General features: G+C 41.1%; 1 protein-coding gene across 7 annotated transcripts in view; it reads right to left on the bottom strand.

Annotated features, from left to right (window-relative positions):
* Positions 1 to 927: 927 nt before the first annotated feature.
* TDRD5 (tudor domain containing 5) overlaps positions 928 to 19,315 on the bottom strand; it is a 33,258-nt gene continuing 14,870 nt past the window's right edge. For 5 of the 7 annotated variants that reach the window (XM_082229035.1, XM_082229039.1, XM_082229038.1 and 2 more), the window contains exons 9-19: positions 16,100 to 16,320; positions 14,339 to 14,551; positions 12,191 to 12,257; positions 10,786 to 10,986; positions 8,579 to 8,740; positions 7,747 to 7,965; positions 6,191 to 6,352; positions 5,359 to 5,577; positions 4,959 to 5,048; positions 2,911 to 3,082; positions 928 to 1,930 (exon numbers count right to left, since the gene is read on the bottom strand). In XM_082229035.1, the coding sequence (XP_082085161.1) occupies positions 1,686 to 1,930; positions 2,911 to 3,082; positions 4,959 to 5,048; positions 5,359 to 5,577; positions 6,191 to 6,352; positions 7,747 to 7,965; positions 8,579 to 8,740; positions 10,786 to 10,986; positions 12,191 to 12,257; positions 14,339 to 14,551; positions 16,100 to 16,320 (1,971 nt within the window). In that variant the 3' untranslated portion in view covers positions 928 to 1,685. The remainder of the gene's footprint in view (positions 1,931 to 2,910; positions 3,083 to 4,958; positions 5,049 to 5,358; positions 5,578 to 6,190; positions 6,353 to 7,746; positions 7,966 to 8,578; positions 8,741 to 10,785; positions 10,987 to 12,190; positions 12,258 to 14,338; positions 14,552 to 16,099; positions 16,321 to 19,315) is intronic. The other 2 variants (XM_082229040.1, XM_082229041.1) reach the window with 2 other exon arrangements.

Genomic DNA, 19,315 nt, shown 5'->3' with positions numbered 1-19,315 from the left:
TCGAATGTCAGTGGTGCCTACCTGAGAGGTGCCAGAACCACCTGAGAGGTGCAGGCGAGTTCCAGCTGAAAAAAAGCCTTGAGCCTATCCCCATGGGATTCCAAGCTTCTATACGGAGGTAGAAACTGCCCCTACAAAGTTAACGTAATTTGGCTCCGAGTGAAAACGCAGGCCGAAGAATGGTTGTGGTAGTTGGGAGAGGGGCAGTGTCCATGGCCTGCCTTGGACAAGATTAACAGGCAGCAAACTGACAATTTTTAAGGATAATTTTATCACGCTGAGGAAAACTATTTGGCTTTTCCATCTCAGCTACCAGAATTCTCTTAGGTTCTCTCTCATCCTATCTGTATTCATCCAAATAGCTTAAATCTGAGTGTCATGCATGGGCTTATCCCACCGTATACTTGTAGTATGCTTATGCACACAAAGCACAAGGTCATACATGCTCAAGATGCTCAGGTAACTTTTCTGACACGGGGAGAAAGAGGGTGAGCAGGTTTCAAATTTGCTCCAGAGGCCATGTAAGCTAAAGATGGTAAACACTGCCCCCAGGTGAAGGATGTTAAGAATTTTTTCTCTGCATTTTATTGGAAGTCATAAACACTATGACCATGAGGCACCCCACACCGCTCCCTTAAAACCCTAAAATTGGAGGCTTAAGGATTATCGTGGGGGTGAGGAAGTGGCTTCCTAGGAATGGAAACCAGTCCCCCCACTCCGCGAGCAAGGCATGCTCCTAAAGCACATCAACTGATGGGCAGATGGGAGTGTGCCTTTCTCCCGCAAAGGAACAACCTGGAGCCACTTTAAGCTCCCAATTCCTCCTTTAAAGTCCCACCCAACACCAGCTGCCATTTATTTATTTACTGAATTTATATCCCACCCTTCGTCCCAAAGGAGTCCAGAGCAGCAAACACATCCACAACATTTTTGTTTTGTTTGTTTTTATTTTCCATAGGCCCCTACGCAACTGTATCAGGCTCATAACAAGGAACCTGGCCTGACACTTGGTGGGTAAAACTGTAACTTCTGACTGTGTCCTGGTTGCTGCTGGACTCTGCACTTATACAGTCAAACCTCGGTTGTCGAATGTAATTCGTTCTGGAAGCCCATTCGACTTCCGAAATGTTCGACAACAGAGGTGCAGCTTCCAATTGGTTGCAAGAGCTTCCTGCACTCAAGCAGAAGCCTCGTCAGACATAAAAAAAAATGTTCAAAAACCTGAGCACTTACTTCCGGGTTTTCGGCGTTTGGGAGCCAAAACGTTCCAAAACGGAGGTGTTCAGGAGCCGAGGTTTAACTGTACATCAAGTTATGAAGACAAACAAACAAATCCTTTCTGAAATAGCCTGGAATAGCTCCCTTCTTTAAATGCACTCAATACTTCAAAAATATATACAGAACTGTCTAGCTACAATAAAATATCCAGTTTAAAATAGTTTGGTGCAAACATGACAATAGGACCACTCACTGATTACTTTTGGAACAATTCTATTAAGAACAGGAGAATCAACAAAACTATACAAACAGGGGAGAAGTTAGCACTCATTGCCGCATTTAGTCCAAATTGAAACATAGGTAGAATTCCCATAGCCTTCAAGCCTTTTTTTCTTTACCAATGTGTACAAGAAAGCAACCAGCCACTGAAGTCTCAAACAGCCATCCAGCCACTCCTTGGGCTTTCCTCATATCGCCATCTTCTTAAGATGAAAGGAGAAAAAGCCACCAGATGTAGCTAAGCGTGCTGAGGCTCCAAGGGCTACACTAGGGCTGCAAGCGACGCAGGATGCCGGGGAACCCTGAAGTCTGGCAGTGAACACCAAGGCATTGTGGCCTGTGCCCCCTTGGTTAGGGCAGCTGCGAGCGGTATACAGGGTTATTACTTGGGTCCTGGAGGCGTCATCCACCTTCCTCTCTGAAGGAACATTTCCTGAACAGCAAAGAGAGAGAAAAATGACCTTGGGCTATGTAGTTCACAGGATCCAGATTCGGCTCTCTGATCTGGCAAATCAACAGGGAAATTCCACGAGCCAATTCACACTTGGGAGACATTTTGGCACCTGAGGCAAAGCACAAAATGGCACTCCCCACCCCCCACCCCCACAAAAGAAGGGGTGAGTGAAGATCTACATCTGGAGTAAACATCCGGATTGGGATCTGCAGATCTTATCACCTAAAGCGGTTGCCTTGCTTTGCCTCAAGCTGGCCCTGACTGAAGAAAAATGTTACTGGGGAATGAACAATGTAGTCCCATCCCCACTTTTTATTTCATTTGTTAGTCACCCTACACAAAAACATCTCAAAGTTACTTAACAGATAGAGAAAATAAAAACGGATAAAATCAACTTTAGGAACCAAATTAAAAACAATGTACAATACAAAATTCCTAAAATGCTCACCCAATGATACAATAAGAAGGGCAAATCCTACCCCACCCCACCCCACCCCACTAAAAGATGAGCAGCACAGCAGAGGCTAATTTAGCCACCAAATGCCTGAGTAAATCAAAATGTCTTAGATGGGTACCTAAAAACTGATAGTGAGGATGCCAGGCATGCACATTTTTATTGGAATACTGTGAAATTGAACCATGGGAAGCAGCTCCCATGTGGGTGCAGTAATGCACCAACTGCGCCTCGATATGAGGTGCAGGATCCTCCCACATGTTTCAGTAGGATATGCTGTGCACAAGCAAGCATTCAAGGCACTTAGGCAGTAAGGTTTCCACACTTTTTTCTCTGCTGCAACTTTAATGATGAATGGGGTGTCCACTTCGCCACTCAGACTCCAAGTGGGACTCTGCGCAGACATTCTTAGGACTTGCAGTTTAATGTCAATAGAGTAGTAAGGGTACGAATATAGCCAGATTATGCACTCAAACAGTTTTTGCTTTAAGCAGCCCACAAGTACCGTGTATGGCAGATGGTGATGGAAGTGGTTGGGAACCGTAGCCAGATAATTTGTTCAGATCCAAATCTAATTTGTTCTCCTCTGCTGATTGCTTGGAATGGACAATGGAGATGTAAAACTCTTGCAGCGTTTGTGACAAAGAATCAGATGTAGCTCCAAGAGTGTTTCTTGCCTGTAGTCAAATGGACAGGGAAGAAACCTGATTTAGGGCAAAAGTAAACCCATGTGACCCATGCCACAGTCACAGGCCACTGAAAAGAACTGAGAGTTTATTTTCCTTCATACACAAACAGTACCTGCCACATACACACCGCTATTTGGCAAACTCTGTAAAGAGCAGAGGACATGCAGTGAACACATACACCCAGACACCAGGAAGGGCTAATCACCACAGGTCTCTATGTGTTCACACTGCGTTAACAAATGCACTTCCTTTTTATATTTTATGGGGGTTTTTACTGCTAATTCACTGGCATTTGTGGAAGCAAGCTAGTCCTTTTCTCCTATTTATCATCTCAATCCATATTTCGGCTACAAAACAGGTTCCCATGACAGAGTTAAGAACAGAGAAGCAAAGGGAGTGAATTTGTAGGGCATTACTGGCATCAAAAATGGAGACAGAACAGAGGCACTGCAACCATGGTTAACAGGATTCACTCAAACACAGCTGAAAGAATCCATGGCACTGGGAAAGTGGAACATTCAGGGACTCTTTCTTCCCCAGTTTGTACAAAATATGCCAGCCTGCACGCGGAAGAAAGTTATGGCGCAAACTTAAGCAAACCTGAATACACACCTCCCATCTTGATGTTTAGCACAACTTCAATTTGTCCCTCCTTGCCAGAAGTAGCCTGGAGGTGATGTTCCTCTTAGCAGCCAGATTGGCTTCTTCTCTATGTTAGAGAACTGGCCTCACTATACCAGCTGAAAGGGGGTGCTCCTTGCCAGGGATGCAAGCTGTGCCCCCTTGCCAGAAAGTAGCCCGGGAGCAATGCTCCTCCTATGGTCATAAGATTACTTTCTTATTCACAGGAAAGTTGACCTCATTATCATTCCTCAAAGAAGGATCATTTCTGCCTGAAATGCTTGTGACTACTTGCTAGACACTAGTTCAGGAGCTATGCCCCTCTTTGCAGTCAGTTCCACTTTGCTTTTCCATGGGGGAAACAGCAGTAATGTGACAGAAGCTTGATATCAGGGCCAGATAAGTTGTCAGGTAAACAAATGCTGAATCAGGCTGCTAGCACAATAAAAAAAATGTTCAAAAGGGCTAGAAAATCCCAGCTACCTTGAAGCAGGCAAGATGGGACTGGGGGGAGCCTCCTCTCACAGAATGGGACCAAGCACAAAGCCATTTTCATAGCCTTGCCTTTCAAGCTAGTGGGAAAAGTAACCCACTCCTGGATAACCACCACCATTAAGAAGAGGATGAAAATGCAAGAGCGACAAGGTTTACACAGCTAGCGTTCTGCGGCAATGAAATAGTTGTGCAGGCTCAAAAGCCATACCTCTGATCTTGGGAAGCCTCACCTAGAATGTTAGCAGAGGACTCACAGGTTCTTTTCTTGAAAGCAATGATGCTTTCAGAAGGGGTGGAGGAAATGTTCATGCCAAGAAGCTGCGTGCTCTTGGAGAGGGGGGGCACCATGCCAGTGGGGGGCAGGGCCAGAGGTGAAAGTGAACAAATGGAAATGTTGTGTTTGTGAAGTGAGCTAGTTTCCACATGCACTCCTCTCTGGCCTCCATCCAGGGAAACAAGAGGAATGATCAGAGTTCAAGGACACATGCTATTCAGGCAGTAACACTCAACATGTGAAGCAGTCAGTGAAGGGCATAGCCTGGATAGAGTGAAAGATAAAACAGACTTGCAGGTCCCCATCAGACCTCTGGGTTCTCCACAACCACACTAAGATTCAACAAGTATGTAGGGTCTGACAATGTATCTTGGGTTATGCAACCATGCATGCCATCCCAATAATGGAATTCATCTGTGCTACTTTAAAGCCGGAAATGAAGTTTACAAGGTAAGCCAATGGAAATGACTTTACCTCCATTCTTCCAGATGGCTCCACTTTTCTGTTCAGGGGTTCCAGACTCAGACAGTTTGTTCTCTCAACGGGAATGGAAATATCCACATTCTGCCAAAAATGTGTTACACATTGTGTAAGCAAAAGGGCCCCCAAAAGTGATGCTCATTGACAGTAAAAGCAAGAGGGGTAATGTAAACATGGTTCAGCAAACGTACTGGCAGAAAAAAGTGGTTAGGATAACTAAGATTAAGTGGTTAGGATAACTAAGATTAAAAAAAAGAACTTTCTCTGGTAAGTACAATGGGAGTGGCAAGGAAGGGCTTTATCCTCCCCTAAAACTGGCATATAGCAATAGCCATTCCATCCATCATTATTCCATCTGACCATTTCCCTCCCATCAACACTGAACAACCGCCACCTGTTGTGTCAATTCCTGGCTGTGCCGAGTCTCCTCCTTATTCCCTTCATCACTCGAAGAATGGCAGGGAAACACTGCATTGTCAGGGGACAAAGTATCACCATTTTCCTCTTCTTCATAATGCTTGGAAGGTGTCCAGTTCTCATCCCAGATTTCGTCGCACATATATACTGGCTCGAGGAGCGGCATCTCAGGGTCTGAGCGTGAGCCTGCTGTACGCTGGAAAACGATTCAGGGCCAAGTTACAGTACCGTCAACTTTTAAAAGGAATATTTTTAATTCAGTGCACTTTGTTTTAAACAATTCACTTGCTGATAAAACAAAACTGTCTGCTAGGAGGGAAAGAGAGAGGTAGCAAGGTGGCCAGCCAGTCCTTTTAAAGGTACCCACCCCAAACCTTTCACAAGAATCTCACCGGGCAACATGAGATGCTGTAGGACTCCCAAGAGGTACTCTCCTCCTCGCTGGCAATATTGGCCACCTCACTACCCCACAAAACAGCTGCCGGCATCAAGAGGCTTGTTTAACACCTTCACCACACACCCCTTTAAACTGCAGTGCAGTTTAAGTTACATGTTAGTGGGATTAGATTGTCCCAATTAAATCTCTGTTTAAACAAATAAACAAATGGAAGGTATTTGTTGAGGTCTCCAAACAAAACTAGTATGCTATCTTAGATCAAAGCGATTCCATTACCCACATTATGTTCTAATGGGTTTTGGAGAAACTCTCCCTGTTAACTTTGCTCATGTATTTATTTTAACTGCTTGGATATACTTCACTAGATGCAACATCAATGCTTATTTAAACAGAAAAGCTCCAAAATCTCCACCTGAGAAAGCACTTCATTGTAGCAAGACCCTGAATCTGGTACTTCTGGAAGGTCACAAAGAGATTCCTGCTTAAGCAAGGGCGTTTCTGCTTTTGTCAAACCAGACTGCTGCTCCGGTCCGGGTTTCAGATACAATGTGGAAAAGAATGGCTCTCTGAAATTCTGTTAAAGGCAGGAGAATGAAGAAATTTATTTATTTAGTAAATTTGTATACAGTTTAAAGAAAAACGCTTACCAAAGTAGTTTACAAGTCATTTGCCAATGCAATGTTAAGATAATATGAAACCAAAAACTCATACGCAGTACAGTATTTCAAAACATTACTAAAACTCAAGAGGATCAACACTACTTCTAGCTCAATACTGAAACCTAGAACAAGCAAACCAGGGTTTACAGGTGCTTGCTTGCTCTCATTTTCTATCTTCTTACAACTTTGGCTGCTAGAATCAATGGTAACGGAGTCCTTGTTTTTTCTACATAGCATGCCTCTCCCAACAATCTAGATCTACTGTGTATTTTCTGCCCCTGAAAAGCACTTCCTGAGAAACTGGTTATATTACAAAAATAAAAGTTTGTTGTAGATGGATTATGCATTATCTCACAGTGTTTCCTTTTGAAAAAAGATGTAGGCAACCCTGGTATGTACCCACACTTGCTCAATAACTGTGTGGGTTATACCAAAATCACAATTGCCACTTCTTTATTTCTTTATCTGGGGCATTGGCAGGAAGGAAAAGGCATTGCTGGGTTCAAATGCCTACCAAGTAACCACACCTAACCTTGTGGATGGCAGGATCTAGAATCAATCTAGACTGAAAGCAGCATACTGAAGACACACACGAGCAATTTGGGGACCAGAAGAACTTTCTCTGGTAAGTACAATGGGAGTGGCAAGGAAGGGCTTTATCCTCCCTAAAACTGGCATCTAACAATAGCCATTCAATCAACCTACATCAGTGATGGGACTGCATCAACTCACCTAAGGCCAAAATAAAAAAATTCCTTCCAGTAGCACCTTAAAGACCAACTAAGTTAGTTCTTGGTATGAGCTTTCGTGTGCATGCACACTTCTTCATCACCTAAGGCCAGCAACTTTTAAATTCTTTCCATTCCAGCTGGTCTTTGTAAACAGTCTAGGAATAGCTGCTGTCTGAATTTTCTTTCTTCCCTCCTCCCCACCAGATCCATTCCGTTTTGTGTTGTGTCTTTTATATTATAAACCCAAGGGCAGGGCCACTTTGGAAGTCATTTAATCTGAAGGGAGAGGGGTTACAACCCTCTAAATTTTGCCTGTCCAACCAGGTTGATCGTGGGCTGTCACAGCTCACATGATGGGCCAAAAAAACCCCACAACAACTCTTGATCTCTCCCCCTAAATCTTTTTATAATATTTTTAATAAATAAATCTATTGTGCTGGAGAGCATTGCCTCTGGTCTCAGACTTTGGGATAATATACGGGCTAGAAAGACATGGCTAAAGGATATGAAAAGGCTTTGCAACTTCACCAACAACCCATCTGACCATTTCCCTCCCATCAACACTGAACAACCACCACCTGTTGAGTCAATTCCTGGCTGTGCCGAGTCTCCTCCTTATTCCCTTCATCACTCGAAGAACGGCAGGGAAACACTGCATTGTCAGGGGACAAAGTATCACCATTTTTCTCTTCTTCATAATGCTTGGAAGGTGTCCAGTTCTCATCCCAGATTTCGTCGCACATATATACTGGCTCGAGGAGCGGCATCTCAGGGTCTGAGCGTGAGCCTGCTGTACGCTGGAAAACGATTCAGGGCCAAGTTACAGTACCGTCAACTTTTAAAAGGAATATTTTTAATTCAACGTACTTTGTTTTAAACAATTCACTTGCTGATAAAACAAAACTGTCTGCTAGGAGGGAAAGAGAGAGGTAGCAAGGTGGCCAGCCAGTCCTTTTAAAGGTACCCACCCCAAACTTTTCACAAGAATCTCACCGGGCAACATGAGATGCTGTAGGACTCCCAAGAGGTACTCTCCTCCTCAATGGCAATATTGACCACCTCACTACCCCACAAAACAGCTGCCGGCATCAAGAGGCTTGTTTAACACCTTCACCACACGCCCCTTTAAACTGCAGTGCAGTTTAAGTTACATGTTAGTGGGATTAGATTGTCCCAATTAAATCTCTGTTTAAACAAATAAACAAATGGAAGGTATTTGTTGAGGTCTCCAAACGAAACTAGTATGCTATCTTAGATCAAAGCGATTCCATTACCCACATTATGTTCTAATGGGTCTTGGAGAAACTCTCCCTGTTAACTTTGCTCATGTATTTATTTTAACTGCTTGGATATACTTCACTAGATGCAACATCAATGCTTATTTAAACAGAAAAGCTCCAAAATCTCCACCTGGGAAAGCACTTCATTGTAGCAAGACCCTGAATCTGGTACTTCTGGAAGGTCACAAAGAGATTCCTGCTTAAGCAAGGGCGTTTCTGCTTTTGTCAAACCAGACTGCTGCTCCGGTCCGGGTTTCAGATACAATGTGGAAAAGAATGGCTCTCTGAAATTCTGTTAAAGGCAGGAGAATGAAGAAATTTATTTATTTAATAAATTTGTATACAGTTTAAAGAAAAACTCTTTCCAAAGTAGTTTACAAGTCATTTGCCAATGCAATGTTAAGATAATATGAAAGCAGAAATGCAGGAATAGGAGATGAATTTTGCAAATCATCAGAAGGGATTGATGGAAGTCATAGGCTAACTATAGCCACAAATGTATAAGATGGGGTGGGATGGTTGTTTTGTCTGGAAAGTATGTTAAAAAACCAATAAAAAATTATTTTAAAAAGAAAAGAAGGAATAGTTCCAACCAAGGAGGACTGGTAGATAAAACTGATGGAATATGCAGAGACAGCCAAACTTACAGGAAGAAATCAGGAAGAGGAAAGAAACTAATAAAGATTAGGGTGCATTTATTGACTATTTTAAAAGTTATTGTAAACAACTTAAAGCTTTAGCAGGGTTAACTTAAAACGAACAGTAAAGAATATGTGAAGAAAGTTTACAGGAAACAAACAATTGAGGCATTTTGTGGATATGCAGAAGTAAAGATAAACCGAAGGAACCATGAATGGGGTGGGGGGAAAGTTGATTTGTTCTTATTTTGGGGTTTGTCAATTTGTATGCATTGTTGCAAAAGGAAAAATGATAAATAAAATTTATTTTTTAATAAGATTTAACAACCTGGAAAATAACTAGGTTTTTTTTTAAAAAAAATGTAATAATGCAACTGAATTAAATATAATAATAATCATGTGGGCTTTTTCTGGGTCACTGATTTTTAACAAACTTATAATCATCAAACTATGTTTCCACATGCTTTCACATGGTGCTCTCTTAGAAAAAAAGAGCATGCCATGTCATTCTTTTTATCATCCTTCCACAGACTTAACATTTTTTGGTTTGGTTTAGTTAGCACTAAGAACACTTGGGACATCCCCACCCCCAGTTTTCTTTTTTCTTTTTTTTTTGAAAATTCTTTTTATTTTATTTCTGACATATACACCAACATAAAAAACCACAAACAATCCAAAAAGGATAAAAAAGAGAAAAAAAGAAATAAAGCAAAATACAAAGGCACAAAAAAGTCACATAACAAAAACATTAGATTCATACTGTTTTGTTGAACTGACTTCCCTCCACCACGGTTTGAGCTGTATCCCAATGTTTTCTTCTGCAGAATCTTTTTACCACTTTTATCTCTACATCGCCGGTTTTATATTACCCCTACTGTAATTTTAATATTTCCTAAATTTGTTTCCATGTATGTAATGAATTTGTTCCAATCATTAATAAATTTGGTGTTTTCTGATACCTGATCTTCTGTGTCATTTTTGCTAACTCTATATACTCGAATAACTTAATTTGCCATTCTCTGATAGTTGGGATTTTGGGTGTTTTCCAGTTCTGCGCTAACAATATTCTGGCTGCTACCGTTGCATACTGAAACATGGTTTGATCTTCCTTCTTAATCTCATCTCCGACCATTCCTAAAAGAAAGGCTTCAGGTTTTTTAGGGAAGTTATATTTCAAAACCTTTTTTAATTCATCGTAAATGAGACCCCAAAACCTTTTCACTATTTCACATGTCCACCACATATGGTGGAAATCACCCTCCTTCTTTTTACATTTCCAGCAGGTTTTGTCCCCTGTTCTATACATCTTTTCTAGTTTCACTGGAGTGATGTACCAACGATACATCATCTTTTCCATATTCTCTCGGAGTCCAGCACATGCTGTGAATTTCATATCTTTATTCCAAAGTTTCTCCCATCTATCATAATCCAAATTGTATCCCAGGTCTATAGCCCATTTAATCATGACCTCTTTCACCTCTTCGTCCTTGGTGTCCCACTCTAGTAGTTGATTATACATTTTGGACAAAATTTTGGTGTTTCCTTCTATTATTTCTACCTGGTATCTAGATTTTTTCTCCTTCATCCCCCAGTTTTCAATGGGTCATCATCACAAATCAGTTTGAGAACCTCATGCCCTTAAGAGATACTTATCCATTTTAACCTTCCCTTAGTGCCCCCTGCAAATATTTGCCCTCACCTTGGAAGGAAGGTTTTCTCTGCAGATGAAGGCATGGCCCTTTAATCTCAGTGCATTGTGCAAGTAGATATCTTCGTCAGAGCTGGTGTCACAGAGGAAGAGGTAAAGGATTCCATCTATGTATTCATCCACGACTCCCACAAGCAGCTTCAGCTCACACAACCTTTGGAATTCATGTATGTCACTGGCAGTCCAATTGTCCTTGATAAAGAAAGGATAAGGTACAAAGTCAAGCAGAGTTGAAAAACTAATTTCATTTGCTCTGCACATCAGATTCTATCTGATTAGTCTTAATACATTCCAGCTGCTTTTTGTGTTCTCCTTTTGTATCTTGGTTTTCCCCCCCTAAAATAGCACTTCAAATCTTATTTATCTTTACTTTCCAAAACACGTTTTTCTTATTCACTTATTCTTTGAGCTATTCCACCTTCTGAACTTTAAAATTCTGATGTTATCATTGCTCTTAATCCTTCATGACTCTTCTTCCTCCCTAACATCTTGTGATATACCAGATATAACTGACAAGTATACCCTTGGTTGCTCCTTTCACTCCAAATAATATGCAACAAGATAGTTCAGTTGATTAGAGCATGCTGATAATGCAAAGGTTGCAGGTTCGATTCCCATGTGGGAAAGCTGCATATTCCTGCATTGCAGGCGGTTGGACTAGATCAGTGCTCCCCAACCTTTTTATTGCCGCGGACCGGTAAATGTTTGATAATTTTTCCGTGGCCCGCTTGTTTTGAGCTGAGTCCCCCCCTCCGTGCACTTACCTCACGGCAGCTTCTCTTCAGTCCCCGCGTCTCCGACCTCGAGTCCTCAGTCCTCCCGTGGCGCCTCCTCCTCGGCCAATGGCGTGAGGTTTGCCTTTCGGCCAATCAGGAAGCGGGAGGACCCGCTCCCTGATTGGCCAGGAGGAGCATCAGTGTAACAATAGCGAATTTTCATTCGCTATTGTCACATAATGGGCGGGCTTGAAAGGGCGCAATGCTCTGCGCCTCGGCCGCCCGCCACAGTGAAATGATTTGAAGTTCCTCGGGCGGCCCGGTGCCAATTGATCCATGGACCGGCACCGGTCCGCAGCCCAGGGGTTGGGGAACACTGGACTAGATGATCCTCAAGGTCCCTTCCAACTCTATGATTCACTCATCCACTAGATGTAGGGCATGAAGAGAAGCAGTCTCATCAAATACCTAACCGTTATGAGATTTCCTTCCTTAAGTATTTGCCAAAGCTTGAGCACTTTTTGGATGCAACATAAAAATGGTAAAAAATGTGCAGTAAACAAATGAACACATACGTTAAATTTTAAAACAAGAACAGAAAACAAAAGCCAGCTTATTTTTAAGTTGTTCCCAAACATCTAGGGTAAGGTTAGTTGAAAAAATAAAACATATATACATACCTCTGTAGGTCTCACCCAAGCTAAGGAACAAGGGATTGCTTGAGCAGGAAGCTTTGCATAACAAGACCTGCAACAAGAACAAGGTAATTCACAGGGCCACTTTTGACTTGCTGCCCCAAGCCAAGTAGTCTTGCATCAAACTGGATAATGAACAAAGCGTTGACATTTGGCATTTCCCACGAAAGAAAGTAAGACACACAAAGGTGGATTTGATTTAAATCACGATTTAAATCACTAGTCAGTAAGACTTGATTTAACTCATTTTCTTTACAGAAAGACTCATTCTTGCTGGTATCATCTTAATATTTACAACTAGAGGAAGGTTTCATTTTTTGTGTGATAAATTTTCAGAGGAGTTTTTACAGTTATATAAAAAATTACTGATTTGGTTATACTATTAGAAATACATAGATAATTATGAAATTATTGTGAGGGTTAATAAGTTAACTGTTTATATTTGGACAACTTTTCTGCTGTACTTTATTGTAAGGAGAAAAATAATCATTTCCTTAACAACAATTTAAACAATTTATTTAACTAAAACAATAACATTATAGCAGATGTATCTATGTTTGTAAATTGATGTGGTTAAACAATTAAAAAAAAACCTTAAAACTTAAAACAAATCCTTATTTCCTGATGAATAGCCTTTGGACTATACAGGGGTCAGCAAACTTTTTCAGCAGGGGGCTGGTCCACTGTCCCTCAGACCTTGTGGGGGGCCAGACTATATTTTGGAAGAAGAAAAAATGAACGCATTCCTATGCCCCACAAATAACCCAGAGATGCATTTTAAATAAATATATACTTATATATAAATAAATACTCATGTAAAAACATGCTGATTCCCGGAACGTCCGCGGGCTGGATCTAGAAGGCGACTGGTCCGGATCCGGCCCCCGGGCCTTTGTTTGCCTACCCATGGACTATAATGTAACTTAAACAGAAAACTATCTTTAGAAATATTTTTCCTCCAAAGCATTTTATTTAAAAAATCCAATTTAAATTTTAAAAATCTGATTTATTTTATTTTTTTAATCATTATTTTTTTATCCACACACAGCTTACCAGGACCATGGAGTGGAGGCTGACTCTGCTTTACTCCTCCTTCATCCTTTTTACTCCCACACCACTCTGAGCTATACCAAGGTTCAGCTAAGCATGTCCTCAGAAGCCAGGGTTGTGATTAAGCTCTCTCCTCACTAACCGTGAGCTGTAGCAACTGCCCAGCGGCTGGAGAGGAGACCCAGTCAGAGAGCACGGCAGTTAAGAGTAGCACGGTGACTAAGAGCATTGTTCTAGTGATACAGTGTAGTGCAACTTCTAAGTCTGCATGCCTACCTTTCTCTTGAAAAGGCTAGGAATTAAACAGGGTGGGAAGGATGGTAAAAGCAGGAATGGTCCTTAGGAGGTAGGAGCAGCAAGGGCAATGGGGAAAATGCTAGCCCAAATAAATCTTAGCCTTTAATGATGTTTAGCATGATGTTTCGTGCTATGAAAATGCACTGGACAGAAAAAGACTATTAAAGCCTATCCGTTTGATGGCTGAAAGTTAAAAAAGAAATGGATGGATTTTCACCCACTTAGAGTAATTTTGCACTGTACTGTCTGTGTTCCCAAACGTTATTTTACTGCCTACGACAGAGGGCAAGTCAGTTTTGAAAGAGCTTTGGGTTTTAGGTATGAGATGACAAGATGCGGGAACTGATACGTAAGTGCTACCTTTGAAATCAACCTTGGATGGTGTGGGTATGTGAGGGGGGTGGGTAGGCGGACAGGGAGACAGAGGAAGTGAAAAGAAAGTTGAGTGAATGGACGTGTGTGTGTGTGTGTGTGTGTGAGAGAGAGAGAGAGAGAGAGAGGAAGGAAGGGTGCGTGGGATTTGCATATGAGAGCATAAGAGTCATCTCTGCTGAATGAGGTCAATGACCCATCTAATGAGCATCCTGTTCTTGGAGTGGCCACCTAGAAGCTTTTGGGAAGTCTGAGTGCAGCAACTCATATCCAGAAACAGACTGCCTCTGAAAGTGGAGGTAGAACATAATCTTATCCTCCATTAATTTTTCTGAGAGCAAGAGTAGAAGAGGTCTCACCATCCACCAGTTCTCAGCCAATAAGCATTCCCTGCCTAGCACACAATTTACTTACTTCAGAAACCTCAGCGAGGATTTCTGGGCAGTCCTCGTACTTCCAAAGTCCGGGTAAAACACTTCCACTTCCTGGTCATTGAGCACTCGATGAATGATAACTCTGTACCACCATTTGTCTTCCGAATTTTTTATACAACAAAGCTGACCAGGACTGATTGAGGCTTCGGGCATGATGTATCGGTCAGCTACATGTTTACTAGAATAGCATCGTCTGAAATACAGGATCCAAGTGGGTCACTAACAGTACAATCCTATGTCCAAGTAGCAGACTTTGAAGTCTTAAAAAACTTTTGAGTCTCAGATATCCCTATATCATTATTAATCTGCATTGAGATCTGCAAGAGAAGTCATCCCTGTGGTCCTGTTGATGGGACAAGTACATCATGCAGTGACCAGAGATAGGGTCTTTTCTGTGGTGGCACCTTGGCTATAGAACTCCTACAACTGGCATAGAAGTAGATCCAGTAGCAGATGACAGGGTGGGGACATTTGTGCATTGCAGGGGTTGGAATATTATTATTATTATTATTATTATTATTATTATTATTATTATTATTATTTCTTATTTATACCCCACCCATCTGGCTGGGCTTCCCCAACCACTCTGGGCGGCTCCCAACCGAATGTTAAAAACACAATACAGCATGAAACATTAAAAACTTCCCTAAACAGGGCTGCCTTCAGGTGTCTTTTAAAAGTAAGATAGTTGCTTATTTCCTTGACATCTGATGGGAGGGTGTTCCACAGGGCAGGCGCCACTACCAAGAAGGCCCTTTGCCTGGTTCCCTGTAACTTCACTTCTTGCAATGAGGGAACCACCAGAAGGCCCTCGGCGTTGGACCTCAGTGAATGATGGGGGTGGAGATGCTCCTTCAGGTATACAGGACAAAGGCCATTTAGGTCAGCACCTCCTTCTTCCTCCTCTACAATTTCATGATTCTATGATACATCTGATGTTCAGTTGCTTGTGTCACTGTTGCACTCTGGTAGATAGGTAAAGGGGCAAGGAGGCTGTAGTGAAAACACTAGTGTGTTTGCACTGCACTGACTTTGTCCCTCCTCTTCCCTGCCTGAGTGTGCAGTGCAATGAGGACAACTGGAGGACAGGTGAACACTGCTGACTCTCCCTATGATTACATAGACTGCTTGGGTGGCAGCTGAAAATGCACCTGTTCACCCAGGCTTTTATAGGGGATTGACAAGATGGCACCAACCCAAAGAGATATGGGAAGTTTCATTGGTTGGATGCATTAATAATAATAATAATAATAATAATAATAATAATAATAATAATAATAATAATAATAAATTTTATTTATATCTTGCCCTCCCCAGCCGAAGCCGGGCTCAGGGCGGCTAACAACAATCAAATAATCAAACAGTCAAATAGTCACACAATCTAAAAATATTTCATTATAAAAATTAATTAAAATCAAATTGATGGTAACCAATTAAGCAAAATTAAGATTAAACATCTGCTAAAACCCCATTTGTTTGTTCAGCCCTATTTTGATGTTTAGAAGGGTTTTCTGTTCGGCTGATTATCGTGCTGCTTCAATAAAATAAAATACTAAAACCATGCACACTGAAGTGTATACATCAAAGAATACCCTTGCCAAGAAACAGGGTAAAGTTGTTGCACATGAGTTTCAACAGACCACAAGCACACCCAATACCAAACTTGGTTCTCTTTTCTCCCTGCAATCCTAGCTCATATACAACGAAAAGCCCAGACCGAAATGGGTAAGTTCCCCCTCACCTCATTTCCAACATCATGTTTTCTAACTTCACTGACGTTTCTGCACTGTAGAGTCGGACGTAGAATTGCGAAGGAGAGACAATGTATTCCACAAATAGTCCCACTAAAGCACTGGCGTCCAGCTGGGGAAGGCTGTAAAGGCTTCTGTCCTGGATGGCATCTGGTGGGATTTCATTTTCCATGATTTCTTGAATAATGTGCGTATCCTCCATACCCAGGTTCTGCAAACATAAGGAAAGTAAAAGAAAGTCATTCTGATCCAAGCAGCACAACAGATTCATCCAGGCCACTCAAGAGATTTCCAGGGCTGGAAAATCCCAGGTACTTGACTACACGGGAATCCAAAATGCTTTCCTAGTCTTCCAAGTCTCCATCCCAACAGCAATGAGTCTGGATGCCCTGACATGCAACAAAAAGTGCCACACAGACAGCCCTAACTCCATTACTTCCCTTCCTGGTTTTCCATACCCTCAGTGAATAATTCCTCGATGACATGGTTCTGCTGAAACATCAAAGCCTCTCTCGCTCACATTTTCCTCACTTACTTATGTGTTTACATACTTATATCCCATCTTCCCAGGCAAAAACATTGCAAAGCAGCTTAGAATATCACCAAACTAATATAAACACAATGCAAATAAACATTCATAAAACAATTTTAAAATGCAAACCATAGAGATTTTTGAAAAACAAACAAAGGTAGGAGAGAGAGAGGTAGGAAAAAAATCCTAATTGTATTTTTTCTTTTTCTATTTTTCTTTTGTAATATTTTGAAAATCTTAATAAATATCTTACCAAAAAAAATCCTAATTGTGGGGGTGGGGCTATGGCTGAATACAGCCTGGAAACTTCTGTTACTTCAGAATTTGGTTGAGAGAAAGCTAACTGAGATTGTATGAAATTAGTGTATCACACCAATGCTTTGTCATCTTCACTGGCTCCCAGACTATTCCCAGACCCAATCGACGGTGTTGGATCTTTAAAGAGCAGTTTGGACCAGGGTACCTGAACCATCCTCACTCGCAACACATGCCTACCCAACCTAGATTTAGAGATCTTCTCAGAAGTCCTGCTCCAAATGAGATGTGGCAGTTGGCTACATCTCAGTGGTAGCACTCACTGTAGAATTATCTTCCCAAGGAACTTTACCTGAAACCTACTGACAAAATGTGCATTCTTAAACTATTTTACACTTTTGGTTTTTAATTTGAATTTGTTGTTGTTGTGAGTTGCCTTGAACACTTAAATTGCAGGTTGGCTTGCAAAACTCTGTTAGCAAGTAATAATTAAATAAACAAAGCTAATATATTAAAAAATAAGGCACATTTTAATATCACTGGTTAAAGGAAAGCCTTAAATCTAATTTTGGTAACAAGTTAATAAATATTTGTATGCGACAACGGCCACGAGCGTTCTGGTTGCACAAGGATGGAAGACTGAAGAAACCCCAACTAAAGAATCATGGCAAGAAAAATTGATGGACTATGCAGAACTGGCAAAATTGACATATAAGCTACGGGACAAGGATAACTGTGACTTTAAGGATGAATGGGAACCTTTCACAAAGTATCTGAAGACGCAACAAAGTGAATTGGACTCCTTGGCAGGTTTTGAATAAACATCCACAATTTTTTTTTTTTTTTTACTGATAATAAACAGTTTGAGGATCTATACAACTTTGTAACATGCAGAAAATAGCAATATTAGAGAAACCAAAGACTGGAACTGAGGGAAGTTGAGAGGTGGGGTGGGGGGTTCTGGGGGGGGAGGGGGAGGGAGGGAAAATGGGGGGGGAATAAGGATATGTTTTTGGATAATATGTCTTGTTATAACTTTGAATAAAAAAATTTAATAAATTAATAAATATTTGTTACAAGTTCCTATTGAATGATTTTAAAAAAACTAAAATAAGGAAGCGGCTGAGATCTATAGAGATGGATAACTACACAAGGGGCTTGGGCCCAAGCAGAATTTTTAATTTCTTCTTTGAAAAGTCTTTTATCTCATGTCACAGCAATCTGCTTTTCAAACTCTCCTTGGTTTCAGGGTTTGCCATGCAGCAGTGGAAGGGAGCTGGCTGCTCTTCAAGAAAATGAATCTACAGCCCCTGAACCTACTTAGTCAGAACTTGTACAGTTCCTTATATCCTAGCTAACAAAATTTGAAACAGTGAAATCAATGTAAAAATTGCTCTGACCGTCAAGACGGGAGAGTAAAAGCAGGTATTTACAGCCCTAGATGTAAAGTATAAAAATTAGTTGTGTTAGTGGCTATGGATATTATGCTTCTTAATATATGTTCATGTGTTATGTTCTGATCTGGATGAATTCTAAGGTTAGTATATCTCATCCATGTTTCTTGTGTGGGTGTACTAGAGTAAAGATATAAAGGGAGAGTCTTGCTGCGATCTATAAGCCAGTAGGTGGAAGCAGGTATTTTAATGTACATCTGGACTTGGAGTAACTCACCTAGTGACCTCCTGCAAAAAACGCCTTGAAAGGAACCTTGGGGAGACCACAACTGATTTCAAAATAAAATATTTTAAAGCTTGTTAAAGCCTCAATGGCACACTGGGCAACAGATATAGGACACAATATAGATTTTGAACTGTGGGGAAAACTTTGGAAAAGTGACTTGAAGTTTACAGCATGTTATTCTTTGAAGAAGAACAACCTGAAAATGATTCACAGATGATATTTAACTCCAAGTAGGCTTGCAAAGATGTAGAAGACTGAATCAGATAAATGCTGGAGATGCAAAGAGGTGGAGGGAACCTTCTTTCATATGTGGGGGACTTGTAAAAGGGTAAAATAATATTGGGAAATGATCCATAATGAACTGAAAAACATGTTTAAAAGTACTTTCCCTAAAAAACCAGAGTCCTTTCTGTTGGGGATAATTCAGACTGAAATTCCCAGGTGTCAAAAAAAAGTTACTTATGTATGCCACTGCTGTGGCCCATGTTTTGTTAGCCCCAAAATGGAAAAACAAGCGAGTTCCCAACTAAAGAAGAATGGGAACTTGGCAGAATATGTACAACTTGCAGACTTAAAATATAGAATAAGAGAATAAGAAGAGCATACGTTTAAAGAAGATTGGAAAATGTTTACTGAATATATGGGAAATAATTGTGTACAGCTGAAAACGCTGGCAGCATTAAGATAAATTCAACAATGTAAATGTTGATGGAGGCAATAATGGAATACTGAAAGGTAT

This window comes from Podarcis vaucheri (assembly GCF_965113315.1).
Source record: "Podarcis vaucheri genome assembly, chromosome: 6".
Taxonomy (NCBI): Eukaryota; Metazoa; Chordata; class Lepidosauria; order Squamata; family Lacertidae; genus Podarcis; species Podarcis vaucheri.
Note: the sequence above shows the minus strand (reverse complement) of the source record. Positions and strands in the feature narration are given on the sequence as shown.